Source organism: Pectinophora gossypiella, chromosome 16 (assembly GCF_024362695.1).
Source record: "Pectinophora gossypiella chromosome 16, ilPecGoss1.1, whole genome shotgun sequence".
Lineage (NCBI taxonomy): Eukaryota > Metazoa > Arthropoda > Insecta > Lepidoptera > Gelechiidae > Pectinophora > Pectinophora gossypiella.
In genome coordinates this window covers 8,744,472-8,767,203 of record NC_065419.1, presented here as the reverse complement: position 1 = coordinate 8,767,203, position 22,732 = coordinate 8,744,472, and the positions used below count along the sequence as shown (strand labels likewise).

Sequence of the window (22,732 nt, the reverse complement as noted above, 5' to 3'; positions counted from 1 at the left end):
GTAAAAAAACCGGACCTGTCAAATCTTCAAGTTAGGTAAGCGGACCCCATGAAGAACGGGGTAATGCTAGGGATATGAAGATGTTGAAATACTAGGTACTTACTTGATATAGGGATCGCAAGCGTTCGCCAGGGCCGGTGTGCGCGATGGTAGATGCTTCGCCTTCATGATGTGCACTTGTAGCCTTTCAGTCGCCGATTCGTATTTCAATGTGAACCAAACGCGACCCTGGGGAAATCAAAATAAAAGCCCATTAAGAAACGTGTCATATAAAATCGTTGTGCGATTTGCATGTGTTACGAGTGGGACGTTTGGCCTGCGGCGGTTGAATGATAAATCCATGAGGGAGGATTATTCTGTTCCAACTGGTACATTTTGCAACACCACAGAATAAAGGATCACCAATCACCACACATGCGTGAGAATACGAGCGTTATCTATATATGTATAATGTACGGTATGACCAGTATAATGACCAGTGCGTGTTGCCAGTGATGACCTACGGCAGTGAGACGTGGCCGCTTACTATGGGTCTCGTGAGGAGGCTCGGTGTCGCTCAGCGGGCAATGGAGAGAGCTATGCTCGGTATTTCCCTGCTCGATCGAATCAGAAATGAGGAGATCCGCAGGAGAACTAAAGTCACCGACATAGCTCGAAGAATTGCAAAGCTGAAGTGGCAGTGGGCAGGACACATAGCGAGGAGAACCGATGGCCGATGGGGCGGAAAGGTTCTGGAGTGGCGACCACGTGTCGGACGACGCTCAGTGGGTAGGCCCGCTACAAGGTGGACCGACGATCTGGTGAAGGTCGCGGGAAGCCGCTGGATGCGGGCAGCGCAGGACCGATCGTCGTGGAGATCCTTGGGGGAGGCCTATGCCCAGCAGTGGGCGTCATACGGCTGATGATGATGTACGGTACATCATCTCCCTAGCTTTATCTTTTTTTCACAGAGTCCCTTTACCTAACCTGAAGATTTGACAGGTCCGGTTTTTTACAGAAGCGACTGCCTGTCTGACCTGCCAACCCGCGAATAAAAAACCAGCTCAATACAGGTTAGGTGACATAGCTCCGAAAATGCATTTCTCGGGAATTTGGGTTTCCTATGTTTTCCTTCACTACTGAGTACGTGACAATTTATGATCCAAACATGAATTTTGAAAACAAATCCGGTAATCATTGGTTTAGGCTTGTGATGGATGCGAACCTGCGACTCCAAAGTGAGGCTCAAAGAATGATACTGCGTATAGAACGGTAACTCTTCGCCCCGCACCAGTTCGTTTAGAGCGCCATGTTAGATTTACCTCACCGCCTCAGGGTTCTAGTTTAAGTAATCTAAACTAGCGGCACGCTAAGATGGCCGTTTTGACATAATAAAGTGCAGCAATTTGCTCCGTCAATATAGTTACAAATTAACTAAACTTGATGAACACAATAAAGTAATAGTAAGAAGTGAGTAATTGCTTTAGAGCAATATGGCCGCCCATTGTTCTATAAATCGTCAATGATGTCGCGAATTGGCGTATCAGCAATTTTTGGTGAAACTGATTTGCACCGTTTGCAATCGTCAATAAGACACAAATCACTTTATCAAAAAATTACAGATACGTCAGTTAGCAAAGTCAGCCACAAAATATTTGTATGTTTTGTTTGTGTGCAATATAGTAAGTACATTTGATTTGATTTGAATAAAATACGGCTATTAGTTACGAAGCTTTATTGTCTCGCTCGCATTTACGCGGTAAGGCGGAAAACCGCAAAAATGAGGTTTTGTATGGAATGTCCGGAGTGTGGCAACACAGTATTGTTATACGATTGTATAGACTCACGTCCGTAATTTTTATGTGGGAATCCCAGTGGGGACATATCACAAAAAATACTTTGTGATCCCTAATTTGGTTAGGACATTACGGGCTGATCACCTGATTGTCCGAAAGTAAGATAATCCATGTTTCGGAAGGCACGTTAAGCCGTGGGTCCCGGTTACTACTTACTGATGAAAGTAATTATGTAGTCGTTACATGAGCCGTGTCAGGGGCCTTTGGCAGCTCAATAGTAACCCTGATCCTGGTTGGTAATCCACACAACCCACACGACAGAAGAAGAAGAAGAAGATGCGGGAATGCAGAACCACACCGTGTCGTCACAATTTGATCCATTTTATTTCAACGCTGGTATGATAGAAGTAACATTTCTTTTTTATTGTTTTCTTCCCCGTACACAGTAGGTATTTGCTACAAATATAACCTCATTTTTCTATAAGTCCCTGTTCAGGATAGTTAATCAAAGTATCTCTCAAAATGAAATAGAACACAAAACCAATCATTTTCTAGATTATTTTTCGTAGCAATCATTAAATAATGTAATATAAAAAGCAATATGACGTTAGTTTTAAACCTACTCCCGTGTGGGCTGTGAGGTGAATGACCGACTGTTTTAACCCTAAAACCATGTATACAGGGTGTTAGTGACATCGTAACGAATACTGAGGGGGGTGATTCAGACCATGATTCTGAGTTGATGTCAAGTGGAATTTTCCGTCGCAAAAGTATGGAACTGAAAATAACTTAAAAAAACACAAAAATGTTCATGAATTTTCCGACAGGAAATTCCACTATATTACTGACCATTAATTAGGTAGTGAAAGATTCCACTAACACCTTAAGGTCAAGTCAAAATATAAACATAATATTCAAGACTCCGGTTTCCCGGAACAACTAGTTGGGTCTCCCTATATGTAGAATGTTGAGACCCCCTCCGGTTGATTGAGGGGAGGCCTGTGCCCAGCAGTGGGATGCATATAGGCAGTTTATGATATGTTATATGTAGAATGTAGAAATATGTTCTACCCGAGAGTAATATATTCGTTCACAATATCCCCATACATTATGCCCGGGAAAAGTTTCTCGTGTAGGTTGGTTAAATCTTTAAAACTGTACATTGTATTCTAGTGGGAATTGGCAGCCCTTAAGGTTGGAAACCTTGAAAAGTACCTTCCAGTCTCGTATTTTTTTATACATACGTACATTTTTACATTATGTGCATTCAACATAATCCATGATGTAATCGCAGGATAAAGCACCGGGAGATTCGCAAGGAACAGTCCGGTGAGCCATTTCAGTCGAGAACGTTTAGCCGGCTAAGCCGTAAGGAGTCGCCATACTGTGAATGTGGTCACTCGGATAAAACCATATCTCACATAGTGAACGAGTGCCCTCTGCACCGGGTCCCAGGTGGCATAGCCGGGCTGCATTGTGTGACGGATGCGGCAGAGACTTGGTTAGGGAAGCTTCAGCTGGATATATGATCCACGCAGGATATTTTATTTTTTGTCTGCCATAAGCAATAATGTAATAACATAATACATTATTTATTACAAATTGTACATTCTCTGTTAGAGTCTAACAGAGGATGTAGCTAACTAGCCCAATTTGAAAAAGAATCCGTGAGCTTACCTATGTTGTAATGTGTAAATGGGTAACATTATGTTATGATGAATTGTTGTTAGTCCAACAGTTAGGCTTACATTTACACAAATCTTAGGTAAGTATACGGAATAAAAAACAAAATTGCTGTAACATTTAGCATGTAACTCGGACTCAGAGCTCAACGAGCCTACTACAAACTATTTTTTTTCTTTTTTAAATCAAATGGTTTTTCTCTTGACAACATTCTGCCTCTTAAAGAGGTTAAGAATGTGTGAACGTGTAACGAGCTTACCCAAAAGGTTTATATTCAGTTTTGCCTTAAAGGAGCTCTAGCAAACCCACGTCGTTGAGGAATTCTATTTCTACCTTAGGCTTAGAAATGTAAATTATACTCCTCACAGATCCTTTTGTTTTGCTTTTTTTACGTTTGGAAATACGTTACGCATACCGCGTTAAGCCACCCGGGAGGGAGACGTGGTTATGCGGGACTCCCCGGGTTCGAGCATCAGTATACCCACTAAAACCCGGTACGGTCCAACCATTTTCGATCATGTGACGGGGTCACGGGAACGCAGTTGCACATAACAGCAAAAAAAAATATTGTGAAACGCGATTTTGCGTGTCATCCTTGCGTAGCGGCCATGCTAATCTACGCCCTCTGTATGCTGCCGCCCACCGTCTTCGTCACGATGTCAGACCACCTCGTTGGCGCCCTTCCTCGCGCACGTTTGCCATCCATTTGCCCAACGATGATCTGTTTCTACAGACTGTGCTTCGGAGACCGCATAATATGTCCGAAGAAGCTTAGAGCACGATTCCGGCATATTGAGGAGAGCCGCGTCGTGATCTTGAGCTCTTTGAATATGGACTCATTCGTACGCATCGCAGTTCAAGGTATGCGTAGCGTAGTGTATTATAATCGAAAATAATTAGATACTTAAAACTTCCAATCTCTTCTCTCAACGCGGAAGAATTACCGCTATAATAATGCATATCATAAACAACAAAGAAACACACGACAATAATGTTCTAGGGCTATAATTCACACCTCAACACCTCCAATAAAACAGGCATGTCGTAAAGCTGTACAATTTTAACGCACCAGGGCCGCCCCCGCTTGTAGCACTTACACGTGATTGTATCGACCAACTTTTACAACTGTTAGGTTATTTCCCTCACCATATTAGGATGACTTTTTTAAAGTGCCTCCCTAAGTACGTCTAAAGTTTGGTAGCCGAATGGTCCTCATTTCTAGCCAACATACATACATATATAAACTCACGCCCATTTCCCACCGGATTAAGCAGAGACTATAGAATTCCATTAGCTGCGATCCTGACACACTTCTCTTGCTTCCTCCACATTCATCAATCGCTTCATACACGCGCGCCGGTTCAGAGTAGGTCGTATAAACTTTTTCTAAGGACATCTCCAATTTGGTCAATGTAAGTCCTTCTATTTTTAGCCAAAAATTTTATAAAACAAGAAAAAAATGTTTATCTATGCGTGGGCTGTCAGGTGATTGAACATGCAACCCTGGTGTCAGGGTTCTTATTGACACGTCTCATGTAACGACTACGCATTTATATAAGTAAGTCTAACCGCACCTTCCAAAGCTCGGATCATCTTTCTTTCGGATATATAAAGGTTCTTACTAAACCAGGGATCACAAAGAGCTTTTTGTGATATCACCACCAAGATTCGAACCCGGCACCTTCGGATCGTGAGCCCAACGCTCCACCTTTGTATTGCGGAGGCCGTTAACACGTTAACAGTCCAGTAATCCATATATGGGTCATCCGTGACCCATACTTGTTCAGAGCCCTGAGTGCGACCTTTGAAAGTTCTAATTTTTCAGGATAGTAAGAGATATGGCTTACTTCCTATTGCACTCAATAGGTATTGTGAAGTGTTTTGAATTAGAATATATTTATTATTATTTCCGTTTTTAACAGGACGTATATACAATTAAGTAATAAGCGGGACTTACAACGAAGTCAAAACATTTTGTATGGGGACTGTCAACGTGTTAAGCAAGAAATGCGCGCCACCGCAATTATGCATAGGTATTTACACTTCACATTCGCACGTACAGTTTCAATTTACTAATATGCTGTGCGAATACGGAAAACATACCAGTTTTGTGAGTCTGATTTTTCCACATTTAGGACTAAGCGGTTGTACGGATTTATACATTGATACGTAGGTAGGTTGAACCACACTCCCATACTACTGGTATAGACCAGCAAAAAGACACAAATTCTATGAAACCTAGCCTCTAGGGAGATACCAGAGTAGGTACAAGACGGAACATTTGAAACAAAAAAACAAACAGTATCCTTAACAGGAACATTTCTATGTACTATATCCTCTGCCGAAGGTTGTCTGGAAGAGATCGCTCTTAGCGATAAGGCCGCCTTTGCCCACCTTAGAATAAGTTTACCCTGTAAATGTTTTGTGAATTTGTGTGCAATAAAGTGTTTTATTATTATTATTATTCCCACTTTGGGAATATTCACGGGAACCGAACATCACTGCTGTAGACAATTTTCAGAGTGAAATAGAAAGATAAAGCGATATTGATGTTCTGTGGGAATTATTTATAGCAAATTTATAAGCACGAAACACGACGCCACTCACGGCTCCTGTATCAAGCGGCCTTGACAACCTTTTTATATTGTTTGTAACAAAATACGTAGCTCAAAAAAGGACCCAAATTAATAGAAACTGATAATCATTATCTTTAGCTAGCGATGTTCTGTTTTCACAGGGTGCGCTTACTTAACCCGCGCAGGTCCGGTTTTTTACAGAACTGACTGCCTGTTTGACCTTCCCCTCGAAGGGAAAACCAGCCCAATACAGGTTAGCTCACATACTTCCGAAACGCATTTTTCGGATATGTGGATTTCCTTACGATGTTTCCCTTCACCGCTGAGCACGTTATACTAATTTATGATACAAACATGAATTTCAAAAAACGATTTCGAAAATTATAGGTTTAGGGCTCTGCTGAATTCGAACCTGCGACCTTACAATGACAGTCAGCGTTCTTCCAACTGGGCTATCACGCCTCCGCTAGGTTTACTATACATAACTTAAACAGCCTATATACGTCCCACTACTGGGCACAGGCCTCCCCTCAATCAACCGGAGGGGGTGGGGTGTAGGTTTACTATATTATGAGGAAACCATATTTTGGTTTCTTTCGCTGCTTCTCCTCAGCATTACACGTTCTGATTAATAAATTTAGGATTCTAGGATAGAACTAAAATATAATCTTGTCTTTCAACGAGAAAAAAAAACATTTAAATAAGTGTCACAATTCATACTATTATCAGATAATACTTGTCTTTACGGCAGTTTGCACGGAACCGCAGTCGAACTTGCACTTAATCGACTTATATTCAAAGGTTATTTTAAAACTCTTAAATAAATGTTGCCACATTATAAGCCAAGCACAATGGCAGTAAATCATTATTATTTTTCTAAAAGTACAAAATTCAAGTAAACTAAATGAACGGTTTAGGACAAAAACGTCGCGAAGTTAATAAAATTTTATCAAAACAACAAAAGGATGAAGGCTGTATGACGAAGGGAACGTGCCAACGTAAATATTCATTATGAAGTAAAACTTTGTTCGGATTCTTCACTTTTGCGGTAGGATGAAACTTTCAAACTGTATTTAGTCAAATTGTTTGCCCTTAATTACAACAATAAGAAGACAATTTAATTATTATGTTAAAGTAAAGAACAATAACCATTCTTCTTACATCTTCTTATTCTTCTTCTTGTCGTTTCGATGGCATTAGATTTCTTCAGCCCAGTTTTAGTAGTTTTTCTTATTTATTTTATTTTTTATTTATTAAAAATAAGTACAGTACTAATACATTTTTTTTTATAATTGACGGTGCAATAAAGTAGGTATTGTAGTACTGACATGGTTTCCTTTCTTCCATAGTAATGTATGTATATATTTACGTATTTATATATTATTATAATCATTATTTATTGTCTTCTATGTATTGTTTTTAATATAGTTTATCTAGGTATAAGTACTTATATTTTTCAAATTTCTTTTTGTACTGTCTATCCCGCTACATTTTTCATTAAATTCATACCCTATAAGTAAAGGTTGCCTAGAAGAGATTGCTACCTTAGCAATAAGGCCGCCTGTTGTACTACCAATTTAATTATAATACTAATGTATTTTTAATGTGATTGAAGTGCAATAAAGAGTTTTTGTATTGTATTGTATTGTAATAATAGGGTATTTTGACTGGGTCAAAGATAAATTATAAAATGATAATTTAGAATTAGAAGCCAGTTTCAAAAGTCGTTTTGACAAAAAAATAATCATTGTCTTTTTGTTGACGGAAATTATTAATAACAGATTGATTGGTGTGATTGATTAATAAAAAAATAAATTGACAAGAACAATGAGTAATATTTACGATGTGTACCGCTTTTATTGGTGACGTCATACTATGGTATCTTCATACAAGTTCCATAGAACATTTTCGCTTTGACCGATTGCTCTGCGACCATAAAGTTGAACTTGAAGAAGTTGTCAAATGTCCTAAATATTCACAGTATTGGAGCAGCGTGGTGGAGTATGCTCCATACCCCCTCCGGTTGATTGAGGGGAGGCCTGTGCCCAGCAGTGGGACGTATATAGGCTGTTTATGTTATGTTATGTATTCACAGTATAATATCTTATATACTATTATTTTGATCTAACTAAACTACGTTTTGCATTCTTTCGATTATCCTTGGTTAAAATTTGCTGTCAAAACTCAGCATGAGGATTTTAATAAACGTTTGGTGCAAGTTTGAATTTCATAGTAAGTACACCAAACACTCTACGCACCTCTTAGTTCACGTGTAATAATTTGGTATTTATAAATCCTATTCGAAAATCTCCGTAGCTAAATAATGTTTCCAATTCATAAAATGAATTACAAAAGGCTCTGCCCGAATTCTTCGCAAAAAAAGTCCTAATTGAACCCAGAACCTCGTACAAAGAGATATAAATTGAAAAGAATATGAAATTGTATTCCTTTTGAATTAAGTTCGTTTATTCATCATTAGAGGATAATATTTTTTGTCTTATTTTAAATAGTACTTCATACATGCTAGCGAGTGAATGAATATACTATACCTTTGCCTACCCCTCCGAGGAAACAGGCGTGATGAAATGAATGTGTTAGATAATACTACCTTAACATCGCGTTATAGAAAAAAATCCTCGTAAACGCATTGTTGAAAAATCACATTCTAATGTGAATTTATTCAACAAAACAACGAAAAACGCAAGTATTTTCACGCATTTTCATTCCGGATAGAAATGGAGTCTTAAAATTTTTCACCCAATTTGAAAATATCGTGTTTATTATGAGATTTTGCTCAAGAATTCCAGATTAGAATGCCATTTTTCTAAAATAAAGGCAACGTTATATACCTACAAAAATGTACGTTGGCTGTACCATTTAATGTCAAAAGTAAGTAGATAAATTTATCTATTTTTTCGCAATATCGTGTTTATTATGAGATTTTGTAGAAGAATTTCAGATTAGAATGTCAGTTTTCAAAAACAAAGGCATCGTTTGTGCCTACAAGAATGCCCGTTGGCTATACCACTGCTAATGCCAAAACTAAGTAGATAGATTTATTTAGTTTTTCGATTTAGACGTCAACATTGTAGGCATGTTCCTTTTTCAAAAAAAATCGTATTTCTTTCCCGAATTCAAATCTTTCATATCCCTCATAATAAATGAGATGCTGATCAGATTTCACAGCAGGAAAAAGTTTACTTACCACATGCCCTTCCGGCCATAAGAGATCCTCATCAAGGCAATCCGATTTGTAAAGCGAGGGGTCCAAAACTCCGAGGTCTGCAGTGTTTGCTGTAACAATCAGATATGTACTTTAATGTTTAGCACTCTTAATTGCGGTCATTGGCTGAAAAAGTTTCTCGGGGTTTTAGGTTGATAATCCTATTTATTAAGTTAGATTCGTCGTAAGTTTTTATTTCTTTTTGAGACGTGACTTAATTGTAGATTTGACTCAGTAGCGATTTCATTCACTACTTAGCTGCATAGTGAATCTAATGCTGCTGCTAAAGGCCCTCTTCTATTTTTTTAAATATAACATGCCTGATTACCCGTCCCTTTCCTATTCGTGGGATAGGAAAATAACACGTATAACTTAAAAAAATAGGATGTACTGGAACCGGTGTAAAATATAATTCTTCTTCTATCGTATGAGTTGTGAGGTGGACTACCAATCTCATCAACCCTGGTGTCAAGGTTATATTATTGAACCGCCATAGGCCCCTGACATGACTCATATAACGACTACGTACTTAGGTACATCAGTAAGTAATAACCGAGACCAACGGCTTAACGGATCATCTTACTTGTGGACAATCAGGTGATCAACCTGTAATGTCCTAACTAAACTAGGGATCACAAAGTGATTGTTGTGATTTGTCCTCACCGGGATTCGAACCCTACCCCTACCCTGCGCTATAGCATAGATACGCGCGCTATAGCCTCATCGATTCTGGTCGCCTTCTCTCCCTCTAGCAAATGACGATTCTGAGTAACACAAAAGGATAGAAGTGCGTTGAGGTGCTCGATCTTTGTGTTTGAAATAGAAATACTCTTTATTTGCTTTTGAAAAGGGTACATTAATAGATGGATGTTCATAAAAGTCCCTCGTTATCAGCTATCAACAATGGCATGCAAATATTGTTACAGTTTAGAAACATTTCCAATAATTATCATTTATATCATTTACACCACATTTTTCCAATTCAATTATTTTAGGGATAAAAATTCTTTGACGCTATAAAATTTGAATTGAATTCACCTATCCCGAGGCCTCAGTTGTAAATAGACACTAGTCAAATAGTATAAGACTAAGTAATTAGTTAAGTAAGTAGTAAGTAATAATATGTATTTGCTACTAACATGAAGGAGTTTATTGACTCGTTCCAAACTGGTTTCATATTCAATTTCGAAGTTATATTTCAGTTTCGGTTACATTACCTTCAGAAAACATTTGCTCTCTAGAAATTCATTTCACTATCAAAGCTTGTATTTACGATGTGGTATTTAGGCTGTACTAATTCAGGAACGTGTAAATAAACATGTTTAAACAGGACGTAACATGTTTCGGGTACGTAGTGATGTTGGAACTTGAGTATTCCATTAGCTCGAGTACTTCTCGAGTGAATGAATGGATTGTTATACCAAGTCGAGTAGCAAGCATAACATAGCAGCTGTTCTATCTCTCGAGTAGGTTTTGAGTCGCCCATGGACCGGGCGACCTCTTCAACTCTTGTGTCAGGGTTACTATTAAGCCGGAAAAGACATGGCTGTAATACATACTTAATTAGTAGCCGACACGACTGTGCCCGAAACACAGATCATTTTACTTTCGAATAATCGGGTGATCAGCTTGCTATATTTAATCAATCTAGGGGTGGCGAAGTGATTTTTGTGATATATGCAAGAGTCGTGTCGGACGACGCTCAGTGGGTAGGCCCGCTACAAGGTGAACCGACGTTCTGGTGAAGGTCGCGGGAAGCCGCTGGATGCGGGCAGCGTAGGATCGATCATCGTGGAGATCACCCCAGCAGTGGGCGTCGTACGGCTGATGATAGTGCAAGAATCGAACCCAGGGCGACCGGATGGAGATCCCAACACTAACCACTACACAAATCCAAACAACCTCAAATGGAATGGGCAAAATCAGACGTCATCAGCAGACTAGGAGAGACCGTAAGATAATGTATGAACAAATGAACAAAGGATTATTCGGTAATCGATTTTACAAGTTTCGTTCCCCAAACGAGTTACTCGGCTCGTCCGGACTATTTAAACAACACAAAGCCTTATAATGGAATTATGTAGGCGAGCTGAAAATTGCGTTCGACTGAGATTTACTGATCAAATATTGAACCAAAACATTGAACCTTTAGGAAATCTTGAAAGTACGGTAAATATTCTACCAAATTATTTGGTGTTGCGGGCATTCGGTTTATTGAATTAGGTACTCGTACCATAGATTGTTATTTATATTAGCGCTTTGATATAAACTGTAGGCTTTCTAGTAAGGGATTCTCTCAAAATGCATAAATGGTTTTGTCATAATTGTAATTATCATAATACTTTTCGCATAACGTTTTTAAGCATAATAGTACTTTCCCATAATAACATCTAAGACTACTGGTTTGTTAGGTATAACTTATTTTTGGACTAATATTTGTTGGTATAAATTTGATTCGCATATAAATAGAATCGAATCCATAATTCTTTTTTAGAATAAAAGTGTTTTGTCATAATTTTAGGACAAATAATCCAGTTAGGTAAGTCCAACTTCGAGAAAGAGATCTCTCGTCGGATCCAACTCGGATGGGCAGCGTTCGGGAAGTTGCGGAATATCTTCTTATCCAAAATACCTCAGTGTCTCAAGACGAAAGTCTTTGACCAGTGCGTGTTGCCAGTGATGACCTACGGCAGTGAGACGTGGCCGTTTACTATGGGTCTCGTGAGGAGACTCGGTGTCGCTCAGCGGGCAATGGAGAGAGCTATGCTTGGTATTTCCCTGCTTGATCGAATCAGAAATGAGGAGATCCGCAGGAGAACTAAAGTCACCGACATAGCTCGGAGAATTGCAATGCTGAAGTGGCAGTGGGTAGGACACATGGCGAGGAGAACCGATGGCCGCTGAGGCGGAAGGGTTCTGGAGTGGCGGCCGCGTGTCGGACGACGCTCAGTGGGTAGGCCCGCTACAAGGTGGACCGACGATCTGGTGAAGGTCGCGGGAAGCCGCTGGATGCGGGCAGCGCAGGACCGATCGTCGTGGAGATCCTTGGGGGAGGCCTATGCCCAGTTGTGGGCGTCGTACGGCTGATGATGATGATGTCATAATTTTTACAAGGAATTACAGTAGGTTAGGGTGCGGCGGGGGTGGCCCTTGGGCCACCCCTACGCCGCCAGCATGTTTATCTTACACACGAAAAGTATACTGAATGATGACCAACAGCATGAAATAGAGTAAAAAATATAAAAAGTCACAATCATGAACCAAATGCAGCTAGGGAAAAAGTAAGTTTCGGAAATGTTCGAAGTTGTGCCAAAACTATTCTTATTCGGAGTATAGTTTTTATGCTTATATGTCATTATTGTCATTCATTATTATGCTTATGGTAGTTATGAGTTTCAAAATTATGCTTAAAACGTTATGACAAATGAATACTATGCGTAACTAATAATAGGACAAGTAACATTATGCCATGGTAAATTATTACATAAAAAATTATGCGTAAAAATAGAGAACCTTCTAGTAAAACAGGTAAAAATAAGAAATTATATTATTCAGAAATATCGAAATAATAGAATTTTTAAAGAATAATGAGGGACACTGCTCAGTGCCCGAACATAAGCATAACCTAGCTAACCAGCTTACGACTATTTACACTAAAATAAGACCTAGAAGAGGTGATGTAAATTTATATCGGCCCTCGATACGAATTGGTGCGGGGCGAAGAGTTACTGTCCTATAGGTACGTACTATTTACGTACTATACGTACTATTACTTATCCCTTGTTTTAAGACATAATCCTAAGTAACTGCTAACGCTTACTGTCGATGTGTAACTGTCGAGTTTATTGAAATAAATTTGAAGTTGCAAAAAACCTCGCTCCTAAACGCCTTTGTTTATTAAGTTTAACCCTGTAGGGGGCGCCGCGGCGCTTAAATTAAATATAACATATTTTACACGGTTATTTAAAAAAAAGTAATAAATTATATTTGCAGAAATGATTAATGAGCTTTGCTGTAACTGCTGAAATGTAAATCGAAAAATAAATAATTAATCAGCTGAAACGGGTCGCGGCGAAAATTAACCTTTTAAAAACGCTTAACGACGCATGAAAATACAGCTGTGAAAACGTTTTCAAGAAAATTGAGTTCAAGGGAGATCGTCTATTTTTATCTTAGACGCTAGTTATGCGTATACTTACTTAGATTTTTGCGAGCTGTAAGCAGCGACAGATACTGAATAGATAACAAACTAGTCTCGGAATTACTTAGAAGTATTTAGAGTTACCTACTTACTTACTAATTAGCAATTAGTACTTGTATCATATTTAATGTAAGTGAATGATTTTTACGGCCTCCATGGTCTAGTGGTTGAGCGTTGTGCTCACCATCCGGAGGTCCCGGGTTCGAATCCCGGTGGGGACAAATCACAAAAAACACTTTGAAGATCCCTAGTTTGGTTAGGACATTACAGGCTGGTCACCTGATTGTCCAAAAGTAAGATGATCCGTGCTTCGGAAGGCACGTTAAGCTGTTGGTCGCGGTTACTACTTACTGATGTACATACGTAGTCGTTACATGAGTCATGTCAGCGGCCTATGGCGGCTCAATAATAACCCTGACATCAGGGTTGATGCGCTTGGCAATGCACCTCACAACCCACACTATACAAGAAGAAGAAAACGTTTGTCTGAAAATCTTTGTAATAGTGATATTTAGGAGATACACGTGGTCGAATGCCAATCTGTCTTAATAGTTTGATGGGGTTGGTAATCCACTTTACAACTCACACGTTAGAAGAAGAAGAAGAATTTAATATTTGTCTTTTTCTGGCATAAACCGATACTTTTGAAAGTATATTAAATGATACGAGTAACCGGCGATTCTGACGGACTCCATATTTTTTACATAAGAAAACTTAATGTGTAAAATTTAATGAGTTTTTGTCGGTAGAACACAACAGTATAGGCACTTACTGCAATCGTGTACATATGGGAGGTGTCACAACGTGGCTCACTTTACTAACTGATGTATCTGTAATTTTTTGCTAAAGTTATTTGTGTCTTATCGATACTTAAAATGTGTAAATCAGCCTCTACAAAAAATGCATTTACGTCGGTTTGTGACATCAGCGACTACAACAAACTCTCAGATGTCGAAAACTTAATTCAAACTCCGAACAGTACTAAGGACAGTGAGCGTCAAAACCACATTTATACGGGCTTCATCTTATGCATTAACTTGAAACAAAGTTTTTAAAAGTAACGCCTCAGTCTTTCAGCGTGTTAACTCACGTAGATACTACCTACTTTGTTTATATATTTAACACTCTCGAAATTTGCGATTTTGCGAAGTTTCCAACGACTCTTTGAGTTCAACCCTCAAAGAAATAAGATTTACTTTGAACTGGGTTACGAATAAATTGAAACGACAATTTTCAACTTAAAGAAACCCCTTTACCTTAACGTTTACTCGACCCAATTAAAACAAATGCGAAGACCTAATTATTGTTAACAAAGAAAGTGAAATAACACATTATGTTACTCCACTTCTCACATTCTTCTTCTTTGTGTCTTAAGCCTAGGTTACACAGTGCGAGCTAACATGCGAGCTGACCGAGTCAGTTATTGAGGTGCAGCTGCTACGCACGTGTGACCGCATCATACGAGTTACTGTCATGTGCGAGTGGGACAGTTGCTCGCGTTCGAGTTACTTCAACATTTTTTGTTTTTACTCGCTACTTGCCTTCCCCCACCACACCAGTCGCACACCGCTCGGTCGTCAACTCGCACGATTTTGCGAAATGACAGTAGCTCGTACGCTCAGGCCCACGCCGCCGGGTACAGTGTTTCTTGTTTGGGCGACATGATACAAACGAATTATACCAGTACACTGGTATAGTAGCTGTCTTCTGCGACACCAGCAGTTTGCATAGTGTGACCGTGCGAGGCGAGTCGAGCTACTGTCACAGGCACAGTAGCTGTCTATTGTCACATCAGCTGCTCGCACTGTGTAACCTAACCTTTAGACTTCGTACGATTATGGACAGTGGCTGCAAGTTATATTCTGAAAACTTGTCCCTGTCCCATTAGGAATTACGGGCGTTAGTTTATGTAGGTATGTATTGTAATTTAAAACGTTAGTTATATAATCTGGAACATCTTTATCGTAATATAACAACATGCGCTTTGTAACATATTAGTAGGATCTTTTTCAAGCAGAACAAGTATTTTCCTTTTCATTTTTATTTTTAAAAGAGTTTCATTTTCAAAGTATCAGTTTTTACATCCAGCAGTGTAACTACTCTATGAATTCTATAAGTACTGCCATCTGCCAAGCTTCACCGACGACCGTCATCGACAGATTCTCATCTATGCCTTCAAAGAAAACTGAACGCTCAAACGCTGCCAGAAGCGCTGGTGTCGATTCCATATTATCGTAGTGATTATATTCTCTTTAATTATTATGTTCTGATAGTTAGTCGACAAACGAACATCGGTGAAGTTGGTTCTCGAGAATCGTTTAGTTGATTTGATTGCTATTCTGCTAGGCACATGCATCCCTTCAATCAACAGGAGTGGATATGGAGCATACTCTGTCACGCTGTTTCACTGCGGGTAATATGTAATATCATGTTAAATTAATTGAAAGTTAATAGGTATACTTAATTTTATTAAATCAACTGGATGCAGCTTTAGACAAGTTTATTCAAACATAAAACGGAAACGATAACACTTTACAGAAATATAATTAAAACAGTAATTATAATATCACACCTTTCATTCTACATTATTCAGCTGAAATAATAATTAATACTCGAATAAAAATACAGAAACATGGCAACCTGTTTGTATTCAAAGCGCTGAATAACGGATATGTCGGCACAAAATGTATTATTGTTATAAAAATGCTTTTAAAATATTGCAGTATCATCGTACAAATACGCTTTGTGAATAAAAATATCATGTTTTTGTTACCGATAGACAAATGATACATTTGAAAAACTATGTATAAGTTCGGTGTCAAGGTATATTATACACACCGACACTTACTAGATAGATAGAACAAGTTTCCTTGAGTGAATATTCCTTTATGATTGAATAAACTCAAGTTCAAAAATATCTTTATTCAATGGGTATAAGGAAGACGGAATATTGAGAGTTATTGAGGACAGAAGATGCAAGATACTTGTACACATAATAAGACGCGACGAATTTATAAAAAAAAAACATCATAGAAGGGAAAAAAATGAGGAAGGAGAAGACCAAGAAGAGCTTACATGGAACAGATTAAAGAGATGGCGAATGTCGTGTCTTTTAAGGAAGTGAAAGAATTAGCCTTTGATAGACAAGAATGCTGGACGGACAAAAGCGTGGCTCTGTGATGATAAAGAAGACGGGGAGGTCTTTGCCACAGATGGTGAGATGATAGAAGACTAACGCCCTTTACCCTTAAATGAGCTTATTATATTCTAAACATTATTCTATGACATTGTTTTTCTGTATTGTTTTGTAATGAATGACTTTTTGATTTGGAAATAATAATTGTTATATTCGTTAACAAAACATAACATAACAAATACTTTATTGCACAAACAGGAAAAAACAAAATACAAAACAAAAGAGAAATAGAATTAGTACAATAGGCAGCCTTATTGCTTAGCAAAATCTATTTTATTAATTTTTTATTTTTGTTAATCTATTTTAGTTTAATAATTTAATATCTTCTTGTCATTATTATTTGCATGTTATAATTTTCGTAACTAAAAATGTTGACCTAATGCTAAATGCTGACCATCTGCAAACTGTACCATTTTTAAGGCGAATAAATGAATTATGAACAATATGAGAATACTCAAGTAGCTCAAATTTTTTGTTCCTATGTCTACTTTCAGCTTAATATTGAATACTTCTATAATATAGAGTTATTTACACGGGCTGCTTGTGAGTCAATATAGTCACATTAAATAAAAAGAGAAATCTGTGTCGACATCACTAATACATATTACATGAACACAAGTCTGCAAACGTCAGTAGAAGACCTCACTTTATTTCAAGATATTTAATTCTAGCTTTGGACTTTGCCCTTACTATATTGCTACACATTAACATTACCTACCTATTATTATTATACGTTATATATGTTATAGGGCAAAATCCGAGGCTACCAATATTTTTTTATTAAAAATATTTTACTAAAACGACACTAACTAATCAGTTTTAGAAATGAACAGACTAGAACAAATACGACGAATGTTAGGTACTTAAATATAAGTTCGTAAGTTGACCAAATAGTGCCTATACCTTTATGAAAAGATATGTCATAAAAAATATAGGTATCTTATGTTAAAAATCCACCCTCCAAACAGCCTCCGTGGTCTAGTGGTTAGAGCGTTAGGCTCACGATCTGGAGGTCCGGGTTCGATTCCCGATGGGGACATTGTCGAAATCGCTTTGTGAGACTGTCCTTTGTTTGGTAAGGACTTTTCAGGCTTGAATCACCTGATTGTCTGAAAAAGTAAGATGATTCCGTGCTTCGGAGGGCACGTTAAGCCGTTGGTCCCGGCTATTAGCCGTAAAAACACCTCCACCAAACCGCATTGGAGCAGCGTGGTGGAGTATGCTCCATACCCCCTCCGGTTGATTGAGGGGAGGCCTGTGCCCAGCAGTGGGACGTATATAGGCTGGTTATGTTATGTTTTGTTATGTTAAAAATAACTCTATTTACTATTTCAAATATTTGTGACGGGACTTAAACATAGCTGGCGAGGAAATCACCACCGCCGTTTCCACCCTTTGGGTATAAAGGCGTGATGGTACATTATGTTAGTCTAATAAAATAACGCAAAAGTTGAATGCCAAATGTGAAAACGTTTGACATTTCCCTCGGGCTTTCTGAGAATTTATATTTTCGTGATTCAACCAGCACGCTTCATAGCTAGCAGCGCTAACGGGAGCGTTCTGAGCGAGTAGAGGAAGTTTGTACGAATACGACCGAGCTACCACATTGTGTATGCATATGTGTATTAGTGTGTGCACATCTAATTAATTCTTTCAAATATAATCTTCTCAGACGATGCCCTGAACGGAAGTTCACACCCAAATGGGCACTCTCAGGCCTGTCGTCTTAAATGTTGTTACCGGGTGAGAGCCCTCAGCGCTTCCCATATAGTCGGCTAAGTAGTTAACCCTACGCGGCAAACCAACAATAATTCACAAAAAATAAAAGAAAAATATTCATCTACATACGAACTCGAAAATCACAATAAAACTCACTTTTAAAACGTTCCCGGATCCGCTTCTGTATGCAAAGAAAAGACCTAAGCTCGCGTGCCTAGATAACGCCTACCTACCGACGCCTAAAAGATATTTTATAGCACAAACTTCGCACGGAATCATAAATTGTAGCCAAACAAAAGAAAATAAAACGAAGCTACCTTCACGCAAAGAGTTTGCAGTTAATTAGAAATTAAAATTAAGTTACAAAAGAAATTTTACGTCATTAACGTGGCTATCAAAAGTTGAGAAACAATAAAACTTTGTCTCATTTTGGTAGTAAGTACATTGAAATATTTATTTATTTTATACTTTCATTTTATTTATTAATTTATAATTTCGCAAATTATTATTGGAATTCCGATTACAGTAAAAACTTTTACACTTTCTTACTATATTAACTACTTACACAAGACTGAATAGTGATGTAATTATTTCTAAATAAATAATAATTTACATTATTATTATTCTAGTAAAGAAGATAATATTTAGAGAGAACCTCTACATAGGTACTACTAAATTATTCTCTCATACTTCTCAAGTTTGAGGTGAAAATTTGCTCTTGAAATCATACACAACAGTTTCAAGCTATTGTTTGTTTAATTTGTTTAAGTTTCGCTACTCATTGCAATGCCCGCAATGTCTCACTGCTGAGCACAGGCGTCCTCTAAAATAAAATAAAACACTTTATTTCAGACTTTCGTCCATACATGTGTTAGTAGAAAAACTTAAAAGTAAGTTAGTATCAAATTGAACAATTCTATTATTAAATTATATTATTAAAGCTATATATATTTATGTATGAAACGTATTTTAGCGTGCCTTCCGAAGCATGGTGGTACTACTTACATTTGAGACAACAATCCTGGCTATTTTTTTATAATAATCGTATAAGATGAATACCAATTGTCAGAAAACGTGTCCAACATGTAACATAAAGTATGTACAGCGTGGGCGATGGTTTGTCACACGTTAGTCTAAGAAGAATAGAAAGAAGGAGAATAGAAAAGATAGATAGTAAGTAAGTAAAGAGATAGTAAACCGTCAACTTACGGTGAAAACGTCAGTGCTTCTTTGAATGATGATGTGATTTCTTCCATGTGTATATAAACAGCCTATATAGGTACGTCTCACTGCTGGGCACGGGGGGGGGGGGGGGGTATGGAGCATACTCCACCACGCTGCTCCAATGCGGGTTGGTAGAGGTGTTTTTACGGCTAATAGCCGGGACCAACGGCTTCACGTGCCCTCCAGCACGGAATCATCTTACTTTTTCGGACAATCAGTGATCGAAGCCTGAAGAGTCCTTACCAAACAAAGGCAGTCTCACAAAGTGATTTTGACAATGTCCCCATCGGGAATCGAACCCGGACCTCCAGATCGTAAGCCTAACGCTCTAACCATTAGACCACGGCTGTTAACAACAAAACCATTATTTTCTTTAAATTAATTTCAACCTCGGTAAAAATTTAGATCACAAATTATATACCTCGATTGAAACTAGCGTGCCTATTGCTTTTTTATCAAACATAACATACGAATATGGTTTTTCAAAGAGGCGCTTGATTATGGTTTTTACTATAAAGTGATGAAAGTGGTGAAATTGTCATATCCTTACCAAGTTGTAAGTATTTTAGTCACGTTACATTATGTTATACTAGCTTTCCCCTGCGACTTCGTTCGCGTTAAAGTCCGGGTAACACGGTTCCTCTTTCTGAATGTACCAATATTTAGCTTACTACCTTAAAAACTTGCAAAAGTCCCATTTCACCCGCTCTCTGAAAGGGCTGAGAGCAATTTCCAAAAAAAATAATGATGCACGATTTTTTGTTAGTCACAAAATAGTCCTCATACCAGTTTTTAGCTCTCTACCTTGAAAATTTCGGAATGCTCCGTACACACTTCCAACCCCATTTTAGGAAAGTGTGGGGAGACAAAAAGTAGCCTATATCACTCTCCATCCGTTCAACTATCTCCACTTAAAAATCACCTCAATTCGTCGCTCCATTTTGCTGTTAAAAACGGACAAACAGACACGCACACACTTTCACATTTATAACATTAATATGGATAATAGCATTATTCCATTAAAAATAAATGCTCTAGTCTGTATTCATAGTGCTCCCTTTCCTTTGCACACGATATCACTTTTAAATATTAATGAAAAGGCAAAGGATGTAAATGTTTAATAACATTTTCCTTGATGTAAACATGTTCGCATGGGAATACGCATAGTTATAAAATGGCCAGGTTTTCAAGGTGATTCATGCTTATAGGCGTGTCTGGGTGTGTTGGCCACTCAACTCACTTCCTACACCCTTTGTGTACCCAAGCGTACGTCACTTTGTGGAAATGATCGTATTGTATAGTAACTACTAATGAAGTCTAGATTTTTCCATGTTACGTCTGGAACTAAATCGAATATTTCTTCTTATAGATAGGTTTTCTTCTTAGAGATTGGAAGCGTTTGAGATGTGGTGTTGGCGAAGGATGGAGGGTATAAGCTGGACTGAAATGGTGTCAAATGAAAAAGTGCTGGAAAGAGTTGAAGAAAAGAGAACCATATTGAAGACTATAGAGAACCGGAGAGGAAATATGATTGGCCACCTGATACGACACGATTCATTTATAACAAACATTATAGAAGGAAAAATTGAAGGGAAGAGAGGAAGGGGTAGACCTAGGATAACATTTATGAAACAAATAAAAGAGAAGGTGCAGGTCGTGTCGTATCGGGAGGTGAAGGTTTTGGCGGGAAGAAGAGAGGAATGGCGGTTACTCCACCGACAAGAGCGCAGCTCTTAAATAGAGAGAGAGAGATAGGTAGATAGATAGATAAATAATTTATTTGGTCTACACTCACACATGCATACAATACAAATCAACAACAATACACACCACATACAAAATGTTTAATACACGCCAGGTATGTATGTGTGCTGCAGCAGCGCAAAACGGTCATAGCTCAGCACAAGTATTTGCCCTTTCGAGCAAATCGCTGATTTTCAGCTACAACCCTGATAGAGGAAACCACGGATACGGTAACCGAACTAATTGACGTTGTTTACAAATAATTAATAAATGCATGCAGAAGATAATCGTAAAAATGCGTTGTAAAATTAGTATGGGTTGTGAGGTGGATTACTTACCAATCTCATCAACACTGGCGTCAGGGTTATTATGGAGCCCCAAAGGCCCCTGATATGGCTCATGTGAGTAGTAACCAGAACCAACGGCTTAGCGTGCTTCTAAAGCACGGATCATCTTACTTTCGGTCAATCAGGTAATGAGCTTAACCAAACTAGGGAACCGAACTGACAGCTGTTAATTTTAAAATTAATGAGTGAATGAATGAATAATCCGAGCGAATGAAGTAGGCATATAACTGGTATGAAGACCGTTTGACGTGTGCTGTCAACTTAATGCTGTCGTGGATTTGGCCAATGTAAAATTTTTTAGAGGGTTCTTTTAGATTTCTGCCTAAAATTGACGTGTGTTCAATAAATTTTATGCCTGTCGATTACTTATTTTCGGTGAATAAGAAAATGATAGGTATAACTTAAAATAAAATTAGATGATGTGTGCTGGAATCAACACAATGCTACGTTATAATTTTATTATAATTTTAACAGACTTTGTGGTCTAGTGGTTAGAGCGTTAGGCTCACAATCTGGAGGTCCGGGTTCGATTCCCGATGGGGGTATTGTCGAAATCACTTTGTAAGACTGTCTTTTGTTTGGTATGGATCTTTGCAGGCTTGAATCACCTGATTGTCCAAAAAAGTAAATTGATTCCGTGCTTCGGATGGCACGTTAAGCCGTTGGTTCCGGTATTACGATAAATGATAAAAAATACTTAGCTTCCAACAAGCTTCCAACTTATTTTACTATAACAATCTTACAACATGGATCACAAGACGCATACAAAAACAAAATCCAAAAAGCGCTGTCAAAAAAAGAAAATATTCAAATATATAAAAACGTGCCTCACCCAACAGGGTCCACATAATACCAGCGTCGTGGTTCACGCCGCGACTTGTGCTGAGTGAGGGCCTTTTATCTCAGGACGTCCACCACCACCTTATGATCATTGTAATGAACATCCTCCTATGCTTTTAGTTATTGTTTTGTAAAAAAAATTGTGATGTTATTGTCGTGTCTTTGTGTGTGGCGTCCTTTTATAATAAACAATTTCTATTCTATT

At 38.2% G+C, this 22,732-nt stretch overlaps 1 protein-coding gene across 1 annotated transcript in view; it reads right to left on the bottom strand.

Annotated features, from left to right (window-relative positions):
- Positions 1–22,732, bottom strand: part of LOC126374083 (synaptotagmin-15-like) — a 93,242-nt gene that overhangs the window by 31,447 nt on the left and 39,063 nt on the right. Inside the window, exons 6-7 of the mRNA XM_050020556.1 lie at positions 9,240–9,328; positions 104–228 (exon numbers count right to left, since the gene is read on the bottom strand). Of these exons, the coding sequence (XP_049876513.1) occupies positions 104–228; positions 9,240–9,328 (214 nt within the window). The remainder of the gene's footprint in view (positions 1–103; positions 229–9,239; positions 9,329–22,732) is intronic.